The 21,578-nt window shown below is 44.2% G+C and overlaps 1 protein-coding gene across 1 annotated transcript in view; it reads left to right on the top strand.

The window, feature by feature from the left end:
• The first annotated feature begins 497 nt into the window (after positions 1-497).
• The window catches only part of AK3 (adenylate kinase 3), a 45,121-nt gene continuing 24,040 nt past the window's right edge, over positions 498-21,578 (top strand). Inside the window, exon 1 of the mRNA XM_077475036.1 lies at positions 498-863. Coding sequence (XP_077331162.1) covers positions 716-863 — 148 coding nt within the window. The 5' untranslated portion in view covers positions 498-715. The remainder of the gene's footprint in view (positions 864-21,578) is intronic.

Below are 21,578 nucleotides of genomic sequence, written 5' to 3'. Positions count from 1 at the left end.
CCAATAGTAACGTTTAGGTATATTTTTGACTCCCTATACACCAATAGTAACGTTTAGGTATATTTTTGACTCCCTATACACCAATAGTAACGTTTAGATATATTTTTGATTCCCTGTACACCAATAGTAACGTTTAGGTATATTTTTTGGATCACCTCTTTACCTTGGGTGTATTTTTGGATTACACGTAAATAATTAGGAATACTTTAGTTTACCTATGGATTATTAGACATGCTTTTGGATTAGCCATTTACCAATAGTAATGCTTAGATTGCTCACACCCAATTCGTCCTTGTAAAACGATCAATAGAAGAGTTTTCTTCAGCCATAAAATGTGAAATAAATGCAATAAAAGAGTGAGAAGTGTGAGGGACGTGCAGGCTCATGTGCACAATGGATCCCCTCCTCCCAATGAGTATCAGCTAGGAGGTGTGAATACAGAGCCATCATCTGCTTGTTGCTGGTCTCCTCCCCCTGCACTACGTCACAAGCACAGGATTGGAGGAGGAGCCCAGAATACCGGCGGTGGAATAATTTAGTCCCCCTTGGACTTGATCACAGCCCAGCCTTCTCCATAGAGCGCCCTGCACTTTTTTTTTTAACTGCAAGTTTTTATTTTTCATTTTTTTAAAATCTATTACCAGCCTTGCAAGATATCGCTTCTATGCTGGCCCAGCCATCCTGATCAGTGTACTTTGTAAGTTTGTGCAGCACGATGGTGGCTCGTATGTTGTTCAGAGCGGTGATCATGGGCCCCCCTGGGTCGGGGAAAGGCACCATCTCAGATCGGATCATCAAACACTTCGCCCTCCAGCACCTGTCCAGTGGGGATCTGCTGAGGACAAACATCCAGAGGAAGACAGGTACAGCTGTCAGGGCTGGGGGAGGTCAGCTGACCACACTTTACAGAAGTTTTCATGGAGGGGACACGTGACAGCTGGATCAGAGAGCTGCAGGGATGGTGACAAGGTGACACCACAGTCACAATTCCATTGACTTCCGTGTCCCTTGCCTGATGCATCATACTGCTTTCACTTTCCTGTGCAGATGACTCTCACAGCTGGCCTTGTGTGCCCACATGGTGAAGCCTGCTGCCCCACTCTAATCATCTAATATGCTCACCTACAGATAGCATACAGTTGTATTGGCTTTATGGCGGCCGTACACAATTCGATAAAGGATTTTTAGGATCTCTTCCAATAGGAATAATCCATTTTAGAGTTGACCGCCCACATGGAAAAGTAGATTTCAATAACCAGAAGTTATTGATTGCATCTTCAGTCTAATAAACGGCTCTCCTGTCCCCCGGTCACATCGATGCGATTTGACATGTCAAATTGCAAGCCAAATCAAAGCCTAGTGCTAGCACTGGCTCAGTCGGTGAAACGCTGACTTTGCAGCGTCACACCACTTTCCAAAAGTAGTTCCTGCATTACTTTTGGCCACTTCAAGGGGCAATTTTATATTTCAAATTTTTTTTTTATTCAAAGAATAACCAACTTCAAGATAGCCAGACACATAGACATTAGGGATGAGCTCCTGCGTGTTCGCATACGCCACGTGCAGAGCCCGCCAGGAAGTCAGCGCTGCGCTAATCACAGGCAGTCAGACATTGCCCAATCTCTGCAGCCGCATATTTGGAAATGTCTCACTGCCTTTGATTAAGTATGAGCTCAGGCATGTTTGCATGCTGCATGTGCAGAGCCCGCCAGGAAGTCGGTGCAGTGCTGCGCTAATCACAGGCAGTGAGACATTGCCCTGATGAAAATTACATGCACTGTCCAAAAATGAGTTAGATCTGCTCCTTTTGAATTTTCCCATCATAGCAGTCGAAAAACAAACGTTGATTTGAACCCACTAAAAATGTGAAAATAAAACAAACATTTTTAAAATGAAAATTTAAAGCGAAAATCTTGTATGTGTATAGCCTGCATAACGGGGGAATTCCTCGCTTGTGTGGATGGAGGAAACGGTTACTTTTTTTTTTTCCTTCATTCAACCCGCCGATTCCAACTTGTGAATGGGGCTGTTAGTGATTACATGCAGGAGACCCTTCGGGGGGGGGGGGGGTTCCTGGCGATTAGCTCTAGATAGGGAGCACCATTAAAAGCAATGGGAGGCTGACAGCTCCTGCAGCTAATGGCGGCTGCCTGTTATCGCACTTGGAGTGATTACCTGAGAATGATCAGCCCAGGATGCAGACTGCCTGAACCAGTTCTTATGAAGACCATTAATAGGAACAGAGATCATGAAAATAAATCATTACTACTCTATTGCAGAAGCAAACGATCATTATTTAGAAAAATTACGATGAGCCCAGATGTATCCAGAACATTTTTTTCTATCCATGCACATCTGCTAATAACAGGCCCTTCTTTTCCTAAAGGCTCTGCTAGAATGGTTGTGAGAAGGGAGACATTTAATCACATTAGAGATGCTCCAGAAGTAATCCCTGACCCTAGAATATTTGGAATGAATGTACGTTTGATCTCTCTCTCTCTCCCCCCCTGCTGGAAGCATTCACTGCTGCAGGGTCTGTGTTCTCAGACAATGCCATCCCATTAATGGCATTCTCTACCCTCTATTGCTGCTAAACCACTACAAAAAATAAATAGAAAATGCTTTGGCTGGTATTGGGGTTGAAAACTGCTCCCTACCAAATGCTCCACTTAAACTGCAAAGGCAACTGAACGGGATTGTGCACATGCCTTAGGCAAAAATTCTACTCTAATGCCACGTACACACAATCCGAATTATGGCCGGAAAAAGCTTGATGGTTTTCCCGACAGAATTTCACTCGAGTTGTCTTGCCTACACACGGTCACACCAAATTCCGACCGTCAAGAACGCAGTGACGTACAAGTGTACGATGAGCGGAGAAAATTTCATGTTCGATGCTTCGAATTGTTTCTGAGCATGCGTAGGAATTTTGCATGTCGGTATTGCTACAGACGATCGGAATTTCCAGCGGAAAAATTGAGAACATGCTCTCAAATTTTTGCTGGCGGGAATTCGGCCAGCTAAATTTCGATGGAGCGTACACACAGTCGCATTTTCTGATTAAAGGCTCTCATCGGTCTTTTGCTGGCCGAAATTGCGATCGTGTGTCCGCGGCATAAGGCCTCTTTCACACGGATGGACCGATCCGGTCTGCCTGTCAGTTTTTAGGTGGACCCAATTGGACCATCCATTGCCCTCTTCACTGGTAACCTGTAAAAAATGTTAAAACGTCGCCTATGGAGATTTTTAATTACCGCAATTTGGCACCATTCCATGAGTGTGCGCTACTTTAAAGCATGACATATTTGGTATCTACTCGGCGTAGCATCATCCTTCACGTCCTACAAAAAAAATCAGGCCAACTTCAGTGGGTTTTTTTTTTGTTTTTTTTTTTTTAATTCATGAAAGTGTTTTTTGTTTTGTTTTTTAAAAATATAGCATTTGAAAAATTGCTGAGCAGATACTGTGTGACATAAAAAGTTGCAACAACCGCCATTTTATTCCCTAAGGCAGTGATGGCGAACCTTGGCACCCCAGATGATTTTGGAACTACTGCTCATGCACTCTGCAGTGTCATGGAGCATCATGGGAAATGTAGTTCTAAAACATCTCTGGGATGCCAAGGTTCTCCATCATTGCCTTAGGGCAGTGATGGCGAACCTTGGCACTCCAGATGTTTTGAAACTACATTTCCCATGATGCTCAACTATACTGCAGAGTGCATGAGCATCATGGGAAATGTAGTTCCAAAATATCTGGGGTGCAAAGGTTCGCCATCACTGCCCTAGGGTCTCTGCTAAAAAAAAATAAAAATAAAAAATAATTTATTTATTTTTTTATATTATGCACGTCTGGGGGTTATGAGTATTTTTCTAGCAAAAAATTATGGTTTTTACATGTTGAAGAGAAGTGTCAGAATTGGCTTGGGAGACAAGTGGTTAAATTTGTAAAACGGCAGATGAGTTCTGTTTTTACCACCCACCCCCTTTAACCTACAAAGGCAGCTGGACAGGGGTGTACAGTTGCTGAAGCCACAATGCTTCGCTTTGAACCAAAAATGATTCCCCTTTGCGTTTTAGGGGGCAGTGCAGGGAATGGTGCCACGCTGCAACCACTCTGCAACTACATGCAATTTTGAGGAAAAAAACAGGTGGTGAGGAGGTGACCTGTCGCCTCCTCACTGCCTGTGAAATTCCTATGAAAAGCGATCCACCGCAGATTGCTTTTCAGAGGAGTAACAAGCTTTGCCGCTAGTAAAATCGCAGCCAAACTCTGCACTTTCAGTTGCAGCATGGTATTCTCATTGCAAAACCTGATGGGGGGGGGGGGAGAGAAACACTATTGCCTACTAATTGCCTGTCAGCCACAATGTGGATCACTTTTCAAAGAACAATGCAGGTGTAAACGAAGCCTAGGGGCTGGGGTTAGCATGCAGGAAGGAGGTTTAAGTGTCATAAAAGGCAACTTTTTTTTTTTTTTTTGGTTTTGAATAGGGCGGAGAGGGATTTGACCACCTGTCAGGTTTTATTGCTGTCGGTGTCCCCATTAGGGAGATTCATTTTCTTGTTTTTGTCTTCTTTAGGCCTCATGCACACTGGATGTTGTTTTTTTTTTTGTTTGTTTTTTTAATCTCTTTATTGATTTTCAGTGAATTTACAAAAACCGAGCCTTGGGGCATTCCCCGGCTCAAAAAGTACCACGTAAATTGGTACTTAACAGGTTATCAGCCTAAAAAAAACAGTGCTGTTAGCGGTAGAAAAACAGAAGAAAAAAAAAAACGCAAGAAGATACAAACAATAGAACTTCACTGCTCAGCCACTCCAGTCAGAGAAATTATGAAAGGAGAATATGCAACTCTTCTTCACACTGGATGTTTTTGGACGTTTTTACAGCTGCTGTTTTTGGCTTCAGACACTTTTTTTTTTTTTCTACAGTCAATAAACTCCCCAATGTGTCCATGTACACATAGGCTGTTATCAACTGTTTTCCTGAAAGGCTCCATGGCAGCATACGTGTGGGTAGCCCCGCCTCCACGATTACCCAATAGGACCCAACTCCCATAAATCTTTGCTCCCGGCTACTATCAGTGTTCCTTTTTTGTCCTCCCCAGTAGGACCAGATGGTTTCTTTCCTGGAAACAAAACTTCACGACGATCGATTGGCTGATTGACTGACTGAGAATTTTTCCTCCGATAGGCCCTGACTGTTAAGCAGGCTATGGAGTGTATTTGCAGAGTAGCGCTGAAGAAAGGATTCCCTACCTAAGTGCGCACGGTCTGTGTCCCGTTGCTATGGGTGACCATTATCTGCTTGGAGGTACGGCGTGTGTGTCCCAGTCCGTTCGGCCAGGTGATCGTTGGTGGAGTGGTGAGCCTTTTGTCTAACCATGAACGAAAAATAATAAGCCGCGCTAAATCGCATAAACATCAAATTGTGCAAAAAATGGGAAATGAATCATGAACTATTAGTATCCTCTAAACATAAATTGATATACACTTATGTCATAGATACATATATGAGTTATAAATTCAGGCCATGCAAATCACTCATTCCTTGCAGTATAAGATCACATAGCATATGCCTATAATAGTACAGACTCTAAAAAAACAGCTCTAAACAAAACACACACCCAGTGTATGAACAATAAGTCCGTGTATATAAGTCACAGCAAACTACTTTCAAAAACTGTGAATAAAGTCCTCCACAGATAAACCGTAAAGGATCATAGAAAATCCACTGCTGGGTCCATTTAAATAGTGCTTGATCCACCACCAAAAAACGATTACATTTGCCACTTACCAGAAGGACATGACCCCCCACTACAGAGGGTCACAAAAAACCTTTGGATATAAACTCGTCTTCCAGCCAAGAGGGGTCCTCAGTGTTCTCCTTGCGTCACCACTCCAAATAAGGGTTGTGAAGAAAACACTCCCCCCAGAGGGACTCAGGGTAGGAACATCTTGGCCCTTGCTGTACTCCAAGAAGTACAGCAAGGGCTAAGATGTTCCTACCCTGAGTCCCTCTGGATCTATAAGAAAGACCTCTGGGAGTGTTTTCTTCACAACCCTTATTTGGAGTGGTGATAGTTCATGATTCATTTCCCATTTTTTGCACAATTTGATGTTTATGTGATTTAGCGCGGCTTATTATTTTTCGTTTTGTTTTGCTGTATTTATGTGACACAGTTAAGCTGCAGCCAAATCTTTCGTATTTAAGAGTATCACATATGATTAATTTTTATGTTTCACCTTTAGCGCAGTTTTTTTCCTCCTTTTTTTTTTTTTGTCTATCCATGGCAGCAATGTATTTGTGTGTATTTTTCTCCTTTTCTGTTTTGTCTAGTGGTCTCCTCTATGCTGTTTGCGGTCGCTTCCGCGTTCCAGCAAACCTCTCTCTCTCTCCTACTTCCGGGTTATGCAGGCGTTCTGCGCATGTGCGAACCCGGGGTGAAACTTTTAAAAGTCTTTGGAAGCTGTCAGAACCCTGGGAATGTTTGCAGTGGTCGCAGCGACTTCCCGGGGCTGACAGTTCGGCAGTTTAAGGTAAGAGCATGCCCCTAGGGAAATGCTTTAAAAAAAAAAAAAAAAAATTGCATTTTTATTTCTCTTTGGTTTGCAGTACTTCTTTGATCTGTTGGTTTGTTTGGATATGGACGCCTTACTGCCTCCTAGTGGCCAGCCTGCTCATGTTAGGTAGGTTGCTAGCATTTATGGTATTATAATGGAGAGAGTTTTGCATAGGTAGGATTGACTGTATCTTTTTCTCTCTGTCTGTTTGTCTTTACAGCCCTTCTGGGTCTGATCCACAACTTAATACCTCTAGACGCAGTGGATCATCAAGATCACACTGCCATAAATACTCCTCAAGGTCTAGCCAGCATAGGTCAAGGTCTGAACAGCGTGACAAGAATTATTCTCACCCCCCTGCTGCTCACTCCAGCAGGCATATGGAAAAATCATGCTGGGGGTGCATGATGCCTGTTTCATCAGACAAATCCCTATGCGATCACTGCTTCTCCAAAGCTGCAGATGAAAGGGATGGTGCAGACCAGCGTTTGGAGTCATTAGTAAGACGGGTTGTGAAGGAATCCTTGCAGGAGAGGGATGCTCTACAGTTGTGTGAATCCCCGTCAGAATTATTGGCTCCTCCAACCGGAGAGAACCCATTGCAGGAGACATGGGAATCCTCTCAACCAAGCCGCCTATCTGCTCCCATCTCAGACAGTGAATCTGACTGTGAGGATCCTGGTTTAGGATTTGACTATGGACTGGTGCCTTCATTGGTCAAAGCAGTGAGAGAGGCTCTGAAGTGGGAAGACCCTATTACTTCCCCACCAAAGCAGAGAAAATTCTTTAACCACTTCCCACCCGGCCAATGCACATATACGGCCGGGTGGGAGCCGTCTACTCCTGATAGGACGCTCAGGAACGTCCATCAGGAGGAGCGGGATCGCGCGTGCCCGCACAGCGGCGCGATCCCGATGCGCCCGGGACACGGCACATCTCAGATCGGCAGGAGGGCTCTGTGATTGGCCCTCCTGATCACATGACGGCCGTGTCCAATCACGGCCGTCATGTGATGTAAAAAAACAGCCGGTTGCTAGGCAATCGGCTCCTCCTCTCCTCACACAGAAGTCATCGCTGAGGAGAGGAGAGCAGATTGCTGCAGCCGGCTGATGATCAGTGAGTATGAGCTGTTTTTTACAGCTTTTTACTCACTGATCTTCAGTCTAGTGTAAACACACAACACACCACACAGTGTAAACACAGTCCCCACACATGTCCCCATAACACACATGTCCCCATAACACACATGTCCCCAAAACATACATGTCCCCAAAAAATAAAAACACATGTCCCTAATAATAAAAACATGTCCCCCACATATGTCCCACTAAAATCACTTGTCCCAATGATTATGTGCACACATATGTACGTGATCACCTGCACACCTATGTACATGATCATATGCGTACATATGTCCGTGATCACACAAACCAATTATTATACACTTAACGGAATTTTTTTTACCAAAAACATGTAGCAGAACACATTTTGGCTTAAATTTATGACAAAATTTGATTTTATTGGATTTCTTTTAAAATAGAAAAAAGAAAATATTGTTTTTTTTCCAAATTTTCGTTTTTTTGCGCTTATATCGCAAAAAATAAAAAACGGAGTCGTAAATAAATACCACCAAAATAAATCTCTATTTGTGCGAACAAAATGATTTGGGTACAGTGTAGCATGACCGCGCAATTGTCACTGAAAGCACTAGAGCGATGAAAGCTGAAAATTGGGCTGGGAAGGAAGGGGGCGAAAGTGCCCTGTATTGTAGTGGTTAAACAGCTCAATAAGGAGCGACAATATTTTCCTTTCAGAGTTGGGTGACATTATCACCGAGGAATGGAGCAAGATGGATAAAAAGGGTTCCATGCAGTCAAAAATCCTGAAGTTATACCCTTTTAAAGAAGAGGATGTGAAACACCTGGAGTCAGCTCCACTGGTGGATGCAGCGCTCGTGCGTTTGGTGAGATATGTAACCCTACCCTTAGAGGATACGGTATCTTTTAAAGATCCTTTGGAAAGGCGGATCGACTCAGACCTAAAAAGGATATACCTGACTTCTGGAATGGCTTGCAAACCAGTGCTTGCAATGGCAGCGGTATCTAAGGCCATAGAATCCTGGGCTGATTCCGTAGAAGAATTCCTGAGGGGTATTTCTATTGAAACAGCCAAAGACTCCCCTATTCAAGAAATCAGGATGGCATCTGCCTTTTTGGGAGAGGCATATATTGATGTTGTTCGCCTGATATCTCGGGATATGTTAGCAGCGGTCTCAGCACGCCGTGTGTTGGCTGGCGGATCCAGCATCCAAACAGGCCTGCTGCCGTATTCCTTTTGAGGGGACATCTTTGTTTGGTAACAAGCTGGATACTGCCATATCCCGGGCTACAGGTGGGAAATCTGGGTTTCTTCCCCAGGACAGACGTCTTCAAAATCAAAGCGTCCATTTCCTAGAAGACAAGGCCCTGATCGTGCCAGCGGGGCGCGGAGCTATAGACCTGGTCGAGAATTCTCAAGGTCATGGAGATCCAGGCAGTCTTCCTTCAAAAATACCTCAAAAGGGGGTTCGTCCGGCAAGCAGGATTCCGCAAAATCCTTTTGAAATTGGGCCCGCTCAAACTTGTCAGGTGGGGGCTCGTCTTCTCCACTTCAGGCATGTTTGGGCGGCCTCAATTCGGGATTTTTGGACAGTTTCCTCAGGTCACAAGTGGGGTTTTATCAGCACCCCAAGGCTAAGATTTATTCCCACAAATCTTCCAGAATCAGAACAGAAGAAACAAGTCCTATTGACCTACGTGAACTCTTTACTGGATCAAGGCGCAGCCGTTCCCGTTCCAGAAGAAGAACGTAGAGAGGGCATGTATTCCCCTCTGTTTTTGGTTCAAAAGAAAAACGGCACATGGAGGCCGGTAATAGATTTGACCCATCTCAATTCCTTCATTCACAAAGAGAAGTTCAAGATGGAATCTCTGCTTACCATCCAGCAGTCAGTGCATCTGGGGGACTGGATGATATCAGTCGACTTGAAGGATGCTTACTTCCATGTCCCTGTGGCTAAGGAGTTTCAACAGTACCTCCGCTTTGTGGTAGGCAATCAACATCTTCAATTTACATGTCTTCCCTTTGGGTTAACAACGTCCCCACGGGTCTTCTCCAAAGTTCTTTTGGCAGTTGTGGCCTTTCTCAGAGTCAAAGGTGTTAGTCTCCACCACTATCTCGATGACCTACTTCTGCTATCCCAGAACAGAGAGCAGCTCTTGAAGCACAAAGACCTAGTCATCTCCACTCTGCAGGAGTTCGTGTGGCTTCTGAACCTAGAAAAGAGTCACCAAGATCCAACTCAGTCTCTCGTTTTTCTAGGGGCACAGTTCAACACAGTGGAAGGTACTATCGCCCTTCCAGAAGAAAAGGTTGGAGTCATACGAGACAGGATTCATGCAGCCCTTGCGTCATCCCATCTCTCGGCTCTCCAATGTCTGAAGGTGATTGGCACAATGTCAGCCACCATTCCCATGGTAAAGTGGGCCCAGTGGCACACTCGTCCCTTTCAGAAAGGGTTTCTACAACAGTGGGACTTATCCAGCCAGACACAGCGTATATTCCTCACTCCAGCGATGAGGACGTCTCTTCTTTGGTGGCTGCAGGGGAAGAACCTGCGCAACCACCATTCGATCATTCCCATCTCATGGGTCAAGGTAACTTCAGATGCCAGCAACCGAGGATGGGGGGCTCACTACCTTTCGGATGTCGCTCAGGGCAGGTGGACATTTCCATCACAAAGAGTCGTCTCTAATGTTCTGGAGTTGAGGGCGGCCTTCCAGACGCTTCGGTCATTCCACCATCTGATAGCAAATGCCTCGGTCATGTTAAGGTTGGACAACACAACCGCGGTGGCTTACGTAAAGAAGCAAGGGGGAACTTGCAGCTGGTCTCTGTTACAGGAGGTGGAGCCAATAATGAATTGGGCTCAGAAGAATTTGTCCATCCTTTCTGCGGTCTACATCCCAGGGGTGCAGAATGTTCAGGCGGACTTCCTATCGCGTGTCGAGTTGGACAACAACGAATGGTCCCTACACAGGGAAGTATTCGATTGGCTCCTGACCTTAGGATTGTCCCTGGAAGTCGACTTGTTCGCTTCCCCGTGCAATCGGAAGCTTCCGAAATATTACTCAAGATTCAGGGATCCTCAGGCATATGGGATAGATGCCCTCACAGAACATTGGAAGTTTCAGACAGCTTATGCCTTCCCTCCAGTTCCGGTGATTCTGCAATTCCTTCGGAGGCTCAGGACAGAGAAGGTGGAGATTCTCGCAGTGATTCCATTCTGGCCCAACAGGCCTTGGTTCCCTCTACTGCTGCTCCTCAGTTATCAAGAGCCAGTTCCCCTGCCTCTCAGGCTGGATTTGCTATCTCAAGGCACAAGGTTACATCCATGCCCATCATGTCTGCAACTCAAGGTATGGTTTTTGAAAGGGAAAGGCTAGAAGCTCTTGGTTGTCCGGAAGAAGCTATTCCAACCCTTCTCAATTCCAGACGAGGGAGTACTAACAGGGTATATGAGCGCATATGGTCCAAGTTTTCAGCCCATATGTCCTCCAGAGAAAATTCGTGCAGTTCTCCATCAGTACAAGACATACTAAGCTTTCTCAAAACAGGCCTTGATTTACCTTTTAGCTATCAGTTCATTAAGAGTCCAAGTGTCGGCTATTTCAGCCTTTACGGGTATTTCCTGGGCAAACCATGCACTGGTACGACAATTCTTCAAGGGCGCTATCAGGCTCAGAACCCAAAGAAAACCAAGGTTTCCTAAATGGGACCTCCCTTTAGTGCTGGATTTTCTTTCGAACCTTGGAAAGGATCCTACAGAGCCTCTGTCCGTAAGGGATCTCACTCTCAAGACCATCTTCTTGGTAGCTATAACCTCAGCCAAGAGAGTTTCTGAGATTAGGAATCTAGGTTCGGAGGAACCTTTTCTGACTTTCTTTCCAGACAGGGGAGTATTGATTCCCATGTTGGGATCGAATCCCAAAGTAACCTCGGTCTTCCATGAGAATCAGGAAATTGTGCTTCCCACTTTCAAAAATTCAGAGAGTCAGGCTGTTCATCCTCTGGACGTAGGACACGCGCTAAAGCAATATTTGGAAGTCACAGCTCCTTTTAGGCAAACAAAATTTCTTTTTGTTCTCCCTCATGGCAAGAATAAAGGATTGCGAGCTTAGGCTAGATCTATCTCTACCTGGATCGTTCAGATCATTCAGAGGGCATACAGAGCAAAGGGCTTGGCTCCTCCTGAGGCATTAAAGGCTCATTCAACACGGAGTATCTCAACATCGTGGGCAGCTTCTCGACATGTTGCGCCTGAAGTTATTTGCAGAGCGGCCTCTTGGTCTTCCATTAATACCTTTGTTTCTCATTATTGTGTAGAGCCAGCGGCTGTCTTCTGTTTAATTTTGGTTTGCAAGTTTTGTCAGTTGACAATGCTAAATAAACTTTTGTTCTTTGCTCGACATTTTGCCCACCCGGGTGTGTTTGGCGAGTTATTTCCCACACGTATGCTGCCATGGAGCCTTTCAGGAAAACTGAAAATTACCGTAATTTTCCTTTCCTGATAGCTCCATGGCAGCAGGAGTTCCCTCCCAAATGTCTGGAGTAGGCTAGTTACGGAACACTGATAGTAGCCGGGAGCAAAGATTTATGGGAGTTGGGTCCTATTGGGTAATCGTGGAGGCGGGGCTACCCACACGTATGCTGCCATGGAGCCTATCAGGAAAGGAAAATTACGGTAAGTATTTGATATAAATTTTCAGTTTTTTGCCTGTAAAAAAACCCCCCCCCAAAACTAGTGGGTTCTGAGAGGAGTTTTTCAGCTGTAAAAATGCTCAAAACCGCCAATAAACGCTGAAAATCAAATTTTTCTTTTTTATTTATTTTTTTAACATTTTTTGATCCCATTGATTTAAAAAAAAAAAAAAAAAAAAGACACAAAAACCGCTATTGCAAAAACGCTGAAAAAGTTGAAATACTTTGAAAAACTCAATGCTACTGCCATTTTTATGATGTTATTATAACGTTCAGTGTGCATGGGGCCTGATAATCAAAAGTGAAAGTAAAAGAAAATCCCAAATTTTGGGTTGATCCCATAAAACAGGGCTCGACAAAACCCAGGCGCCAGGTCGCATTGGCGACTAGAAATAGCGACCTCGCGCCTGGGGCAGCACAGCTGGGGGTATCCTGTCTCTGTGGACCCCCCCAGCGTGATCGTGTCGGGCCGTTCCGCCGACGGCCGAAAATTTAGGCCGCGGCTTTGAGGCCTTCTGCGATCCTATGATTCCTTATGGAATCTGGCGCCCTCTTGTGGTCGCCGTTGGTATGACAAACCAGCAATGTTAATGAAGCTTCCTCTGCCTGTTTTTATATTACCTGCCTCTTCTTCCCTTTATTTAGAACCCCCTAAACATTATATATTTTTTTTATTCTAACACCCTAGAGAATAAAATGGTGGTTGTTGCAATACTGTCTGTCACACCGTATTTGTGCAGCGGACTTACAAGTGCACTTTTGTTGGGAAAAATAATTTAGTTAATAAAAAAATAAGACAACAGTAAAGTTAGCCCAATTATTTTTTATATTGTGAAAGATAATGTTACGCCGAGTAAATTGATACCCAACATGTCACGCTTCAAAATTGCACCCGCTCATGGAATGGCGACAAACTTTTTTACCCTTTAAAATCTCCATAGGCGACGTTTAAAAAAATTCTACAGGTTGCACGTTTTGAGTTACAGAGGAGGTCTGGGGCTAGAATTATTGCTCTTGCTCTACCGATCACGGCGCTACCTCCTATGTGTGGTTCGAACACCGATTTTATATGCGGGCAGGACAGGGCGCGTTTAAAAATTATTATTTTTTCTGCTTATTTTAACTTTTTTTTTTTTTTTTTTTTTTTTTTCCACTGTTCTTTTAAAAAAAAATTTTGTCACTTTTATTCTTATTACAAGGAATGTAAAAATCCCTTGTAATAGAAAAAGCATGACAGGTCCTCTTAAATATGAGATCTGGGGTCAGAGAGACCTCGGATCTCATATTTACACTAAAATGCAATTGAAGAAAAAATTGTCATTTGAAAAAAATAAATAAAATGTCCCTCTAAGAGCTATGGGCAATGACTTGGGGGGGGGGGGGGGGGGGGGGGGGGCGGCGATGGCGCTGCTATCTTCCCCTCACTCGTCTCCATGTCAGGCCAGAGACAGGTCCGGATCACCGTCACGGACCTGGCTCCTAACTTTTTAAGCTGGCTCCTAGATTCCAAGCAAATTTGTCAACCCCTGCCATAAAATAATAGAGACAAGGGGACACAAGTTCTGGTGACACATCAGGATTCCTTCATTTTGGAGGGATTTTCTCTCGTTGCCTGTTGATGCTATGGGAAAGTACATGAAGGGAAATCTCCCTAATGGGACACAGATGGCAAAAAAAAAAAGACAGACAGGGGTTATAACCCTCCTTTACTCTATACAATATGAATGAAAGAATAAAAAGATTTGCCCTTTGTTACTCTATATTCTGTGGTTAGCTTTGTAATAGTGGAAGTAGCCAGAAGCACCAAAATATACTTGAAGTTGTAACTGTATCTATCATAACAGGATAACCTATTGTATCAAATTTAGTATGAATAGTCACAGTTGTGTCTGACCATACTGTAACATCATGATTTATGGTCCGTTACATCAGAAGGCTATTCTAAGGGCTGGGAGGACAGATTGGTTCTTGTTAGATATTTGGAAGGACCTCAACTATAAGGCTCCATGCACACTGAAGCTCAAAAAAGCTTTTTCTGGACGCCAGATTGCTGGCAGAAAACACTGGTTGAAAAACTTGCTTTTAACAGCGTTTTGTACTAGCGTTTATGAGCGTTTATGAGCGTTTATTAGCGTTAGCGTTTATGGGCGTTTTCAATAAAAATACACAGAGGACACTCCAAAAATCCCACAGTACATTCCAAACTCCACAATGCATTGAAGAAATAGAATGCCGAACACTAATTAACGTGCGTTTATCAGCGTTTGTCATTTTTTGGCGGTGAAAAACGGCACTTTGAACGCGAATTTCTGGCGTTCAGAAAAAAGCCCATAAACTCCACTGCTCATTAAAGCTGAAAAACGTCCATGTGTGCATGGACACATAGGCTAACATAGAGTGGAGTTTATGGGCTTTTACAAAAAACGCCCAAACTCCAATAAACTGCAATTTATCAGCTCCAGTGTGCATGGAGCCTAAGGCCTCATGCGCACTGACTTTATAATAACGTTATAAAAACGCCAGTAGCTTTGCAGTGAGTTTCAACAATTTTTTCAAAGTTTTTGCAATAGCGTTTTTAGAGGTGTTTTTTTTATTTTAATTTTTTTAAATTTTTTTTAAATGGATCAAAATTGTTTTTGAGCGTTTATCTGCGTTTTTAGGATTTTTTTTTTGACGTAACATTTTTTTGAGCTGAAAAACTCTCAGAACCCACTAGTTTGTGTTTATTTTTTTTTTTTTATATATTTTTTTTTTTAATACAGCCTATGTGTGCAAGGACACATAGGATAACATGATGGGGAGTTGATTGACTGTAGAAAAAAACGTCTGAAGCCAAAAACTACAGCGGTAAATAAAACGTCCAAAAATGGACGTGTGCATGAAAACGAAGGTATACATATTTTCTGAGGAATCCTTTGGTTGTGGTTCAACTTGCGCAAACTTGCTGCACCTATAAAATAAAAATGATTCCTGGTGAGGTAAATTTCCAGATGGCACAGAAGTCATGCTAGTTACACTTGTGCAATGACCGCATCTGGCTATGTGGTCATTACCTGACCAGTACACAATTTTTTATAGCATCCTGTTCATCTCTGCTGGCTTACCAAATGTTGGGTGGTGCCATATGAGCCTATTGGGTGCTTACATCAATTTTCCAAGAATCTGCTTTTGTGACAAGCTCTTGTATATTGTCTCCTGTGACTGGATCTGGAGATGTATTACCAGCCCTATAACACAATATATGTCTAGAAGTGGTATTCTAAACGTATTATTTATCATATAGGACTTATTGTACATAAGCATAGTGCCTTACTACATAAAGGGAAACGGCACACCAGATAAGAGGGTTCGGCTTCATGTACATGGGATGTTGTTCAACCCTTCCTGAACGATTTACCTTGATAGCTAGAAACTGGCATCTAAAAACGTCCGTTTAGTTGTGTTTTATGTCTAGAAGTGTTTGAAAAAAAACACTTTTTTTTACATTTTGTTTTTCAAAAATAGGCAAAAATTACCGCCTGTAAACGAAACACTGGTTTTGGCGTTTGAAACGCGTTTGACCTCTAAACACAGCTTCTGAACGCATTTTTTTTTTTTTGGGGCTTCAAAAAAAAAAAAAAGCCCCTAAATGCAACTGCCTAGAAATGACTATAAACGACCATGACCATAGAGGACAGTTTAGGGGCAGTTGAAAAAAATGCCCAACCGCTCCTGAACATCCGTTTACCAGCAGCAGTGTACATGAGGCCTTCGGAGGACTTGCTCCTGAGAGCTCGCAATCAAACTATATTTTGTGTCACATAACAATGCTTGAGTATGTGAAGTGAAGGCGCTGGCCTGTTAGAATTCTTTAGCGCTTCCACATGTGTGCTTATTGTGTGTGTGTGGTGTTTTTTTTTTTTTTTTTTTTTTTTTTTTTTTTTTTGTAGCCATCCCACCACCTGCACAAACTGAAAGACAAGAACAGGAGAGCTATGGATGTACTGATTAACATTCTTTAGGTCCTGTGATATAAGGGCTCCTTTACACTCAGGCTGTCTGTAAAAAGCAGTCCGCAGTGGATCGCCTCTCACAGAGTGCCAAGAGTGGCTGACAGGCGCTCAGGGGGCAATACTGCCTCCTCAATGCCTATGGTTTTTGTTTGCCAGCCGAAGGGCCTTTTTCAATGGCAATACTGGACCACAACCCCAAGCCTAGTGTTATGCCGCGTACACACAATCAGAGTTTTAGTTTGAAAAATCTTGGATGGTTTTTCCAATGAAATAACACTCAAGCTTGGCTTGCATACACAGGGTCACACAAAAGTTCTCTGAACTTTTCGACCGCCAAGAACGCGGTGAAGTTCAATGCTTCCGAGCATTTTTTTTTTTTAATTGTTGCCGAGCATGCGTAGGAATTTTGCACATCGGAATTGCTGCAGACAATCTGAATTTCTGTTCAGAACTTTTTCCGTCCAATATCCGACCAAAAGCTCTCATCAGACTTTTGCTGGCAGGATTTCCAGTCATGTGTACAGGGCTTAAGGCTTGCTGTCATGGTGTGGCTTCATGTGAAATGGGTTGCGTTTGGTAGAGATACTGACCGCTGAATGCAACTGGGACTAAATTTGGCCAAGCTACCTCCAACTCCTCCCTCCTTATCTTCTTGGCTTAATCTAATAAATCAAGCTATCCCTATGTATAAACTAACCCTAAGAAATGTTACTAAAGTTTGGTCTCCCTGGCTATTCATATTAATATCCTCTGTATTATTATTTTGTTGTATTTGAATTGCTTTGGGACCTATCCTTGGTCCCTATTTTCTTTCTGGTGCTATTTTGCATGAAAAATTGGAAATCTCTCTTTTATTTTTGTACTCTTCCAAGCTGCATCTTGGTGTGCTGCCATATTTTATCTTGTTTTGCTTTTCTGCTACTTGGCTGCTGATGTAATGTTTGCAAAAGTTTAAAAAAACTTTTGGCCCACGGTGCAATGCAACACATCATGGCCATGGCATGTTTTCACTCTCAACTGGCTGCCTTTTTATTTTTTTTATAAATACTCCCTATAGTTTTGACTTAATGCAGATCATCTGGATCACACAGTGGCAATTCTCACATGTGCTTTCTGGTAAGTGGAAATGGAATATTTTTATAGATAAATTTAAATTTTTAAGATACCAGTCAAGGTTTCCGATTTATTCTTGGGCCACTACTTTTTTGAATAATTTTTTAATCTGTTAGCAGGCTTGGACATTTTTGGTGGGTAACATCCACATTTTTATTGTACACATACTTGTCATTTAAATATATAGTAATGATGCACCAAAATGAAAATTTCAGTACCGTAACACACACACACACGTATATGTGTGTGTGTATATGTATTATTTATATATATATATATATATATATATATATATATATATATATAATTTTTTTTTATTTTATAATATAATCTTAATTTTTTTATAAAAAGAAAAAGGTTTATTGTTGCCCACTATCACCACCCTTTTGAAGCGGTGTTAAAAATCCTGCGTGCTGCATTGTTGGTGCATATTTGGCCATAAGCAAGGTAAAATTGCAGGTGTTTTTCTCGGCAGCCATTATCGGAACTTTTTTTCTTTTCGGCACACACCTGAAAACCCTATTTTCTCTAGTCGTCTGTCCAGGACAGCACTAGAGAGGCTCCACCTCCAGAGGCAGGAAACGCAATCCAGATCTTTAAAGGGCGGTCTCCGTCCCTTCCCCTTCAGTCTTTGTGTTTCCTCCACCGGCGGAGGAGGCTGGATCAGGAGCTCTCCTTCCCCTGACGGTGGGATTGCCCATAAGAGACGGGGAAGGAGTTCTGTGTACCTGTTTTTGGTAGCAGAAATCTGAGGTCCTCCGGTCGGGTTGACAGCAGCTACGAACCGGCGTTCTCCTTCTGAAAGCCCGGGGAGGGCTGGCGTTCCCTCGCCTGACGGTAGGTTCGGATTTGGGTGCAAAGTCAGGCGGGGGCGGGCACAGGCATCGAGTTCTGGCCTGTGGAACGCAGGAGGAGGATAGAGGACTTCCGGCAATCCACTTCCGGTTCCGGGTCGCGCGGCGAGCGTGGACGATCGGAACCTTGGCAGCTATTTAAAAAAAAAAAAAGCCCCGGCCACATAACGTTCGTGCTGCATCACAAAAGAAGGGAAAAGCCTCCAGGCAGTTAGGCAAGATTCCGATCGGATATGGATGCAGTAGAGCGTGGCAGTGGAGCCAAACCAGCTCAGGTAGGCAAACACAGAGGTGTCTTGTACCTACAGGGTTGGGAGGGGGGGGGGGATTGATGGACTAATCAATGCAAAGGCATTCTGAAATGGTCCAGGTGTGCTTTTCCTGCCTCCCTCTCTCAAACAGGATCCGGACTAAAGAGTCTTGCGAATCCTGTTAGCGGTTGGTGGGGTGCACATAGGTGTTTGGTGAAGGCATCCTATTTTTGCTAAGGTTTCGCTGACATTAGCTTGTCTGTTTTTCCTTTCCTTCTTCTCTCCTTCTCTTGTCTTGGGCTCTGCCCAAAGAACCAGAGAGGTCAGGTCAGGAACAAGAGATGTCCTTCATGTATGAATAAATTAAAAGAAGGATGGTCTAAGCCCCTTTGCAAACCATGCATAGACAAATTGGTCTATAAGGAAGCTACGGGAGCCTGTAAGGATTTGATTTCTGGAGTACAGAAAGAAATGCAATCCATCAAGACAATACTAGCGAACCTTGAGACCCCAAAACCAGCCGCAGTCCCCCCTGCTTCCACCCCAGACGAAGTTGACGAATCGGGGGAAGAGGAATTGATTCACTGGATGGCCTAAGTGAGACGGCATCATCCAGAGATATTCCTGTTCAAGGGACAAGGTCTCCCAGATACAGGTTCTCACTCGAGGAGGTAGATGCCTTACTGGGGGTGATTTATGAGACGCTTAATTAAAGAGCCAGTCTCCCTGTCCTTGCATGACCGAATGTATGAGACCCTAAAGGCAGATTCAGTCAGGGTTTTTTCGGTTCATAGCACACTGGTAGATTCTATCAAGAGAGTGGGAGGAGCCAGAGAAAAAGCTATTTTTTCCTAAAAGTATGAAGCGGAGATTCCCCTTCAGCGAGGACCCCACTTGCATCTGGAACAAAGTGCCCAAGGTAGACGCAGCTTTTTCCCAGTGTGCAACAGACCTCGCCTTTGAGGACATGGGTGTTCTTAAGGAACCCATGGATAAAAGGATGGAGGTGCTGCTGAAGAGGTCATGGGAAGTAACCCTGATTCATTTAAAACCTGCAATGGCCACGACAATAGTGGCTCGCAACTTGGAGGTCTGGCTGGAACAATTGCAAAGCCATTTGGAAGGGGGACCTCCAGAAAGGAAATCCTGGAGTCCCTTCCTATGCTACATAAAGCAGCAGGTTATATGGCAGATGCCTTCGCGGAGTCTGTTAAATTGTCAGCCAGGACCGCTGCCCTCGTAAACGCATCTCGCAGGGCACTTTGGTTGAAGTCTTGGTCAGGAGACTCGGCCTCAAAAGTGAGGTTATGTGGCATCCCCTTTCGAGGGAGACCTCTTGTTCGGGCAGGATCTTGAGAAAGTCCTGGACCGTACTGCGGATAAGAAGGCCTTTCCTGTTAAACCCAAAAAGACTACAGGTAAACGCTTTTTTTCGTCCCCAAAGGCAGGGACAGTCACAAGGACAGACCTCTAAGGAGTCAACAGTGGATGGGAGAAAAACAGGCAATCTTTTTTCCTCTTCTAAAAAAAAAAAACACTAAATCCCAGTGACCTGGTCCCTGTGGGGGGAAGACTTGGGCAGTTCCTCCCACAGTGGGAAAAGACTACCCCAAATACTTTTATTCTGAGGATCATCAGGGAGGGTTACAAAATACAGTTCAAGCACACCCCACCTACAAGGACGTGTCTGACCAAGCCTCCCAAGGATCCCCAGAAAGCGACAGCTGTGCTGACGCAAATTGGCAATTTAATAGACCAGAGGGTTCTAGTGCCAGTTCCGTCACAAGAAATAAACTACGGTTTCTACTCGCATGTGTTTTGTAGTGAAGAAACCGCCAGGCAAATTCCGGTTAATTTTCAATCTAAAGTTACTGAACAAGTGGGTAACTTACAAGAAATTCCGGATGGAAACAATTTTTACTGTGAGGTAGTACTCCCTCCGAATTGTTTCATGGCCTCTATCTCGATCTGAGGGACACGTACCTACACATCCCCATTCGAGAAGACTCTCAAAAGTATTTGAGGATAACGATTCTTTGGGGAAGGCAGATCCGATACCTCCAATTCTGTGCTCTGCCATTCGGTCTATCTTCTTGCCCCAGGATATTTACCAAGGTCCTGGCAGAAGCGTTGGCCCCTCTGAGGCTGAAAGGGGTCACTGTCATACCATACTTGGACGACCTTTTATTCTTCGCCCCCTCAAAGCTCCAACTGCAGGGAGATCTGAGGGTAGCCATCTCTTGCCTAAAATGGCTGGGGTGGTTAATAAACGAAGAAAAGTCGCACTTGACACCAACACAGGCCATACAGTACCTAGGTTTCCTGGTAGATTTGGTGTCAGTCTTCCTCACAGGGGAAAAAGTAGAAAAGGTGAAAGAGATGGTAACCTTTTTGCAGTCCAATCGGACAATTTCCATCCGCTCATCTATGGCAGGGTTGGGCCTATTAGTGGCAACAATCCCTGTGGTTCCTTGGGCAAGGGCTCATTTACGGTGCCTTCAGGCCAATATTCTGAGCAGCTGGGACGGGACACAAGAACCCCTGGACGGGATTATCCATCTATCCTCAAAGACCAGAAGGTCTCTTTGGTGGAAGAGAGGAGAACCTAGTACGGGGTCTATGGTAGTCTCCTCCAGTGTCTGTCCGCATCACTACGGATGCCAGTGCTTGGGGCTGGGGGGCCCACTTGGGGCCGAAAGTAGCCCAAGGATGCTGGGGGAATATGCAGCCCCAGAGATCGGCCAATTGAAAGGAAGTTGCAGGCAATCTGGGAAGCCTTAAGGGCGTTTGCCAGGGATCTGAAGGACCACCATGTACAGGTCCTCTCGGACAGTATAGTGGCAGTTTCCTACCTAAACAAACGGGGAGGAACGAAATGCCCGTCCTTGATCAAGCTAACAAGTACGATCATGCATTGGGCAGAAGAAAACCTAGAATCGGTTTCAGCGGTCCATCTAAAGGGGGTGGACAACCACCTGGCAGACTTTCTGAGTCGACACCGGG

Source organism: Lithobates pipiens, unplaced genomic scaffold, assembly GCF_037356315.1.
Source record: "Lithobates pipiens isolate NorthernLeopardFrog02 unplaced genomic scaffold, aLitPip1_a1.2 Scaffold_13, whole genome shotgun sequence".
NCBI classification, from domain to species: domain Eukaryota; kingdom Metazoa; phylum Chordata; class Amphibia; order Anura; family Ranidae; genus Lithobates; species Lithobates pipiens.
The sequence above is the reverse complement of the archived record's forward strand: the minus strand, read 5'-3'. Positions and strand labels throughout refer to the sequence as shown.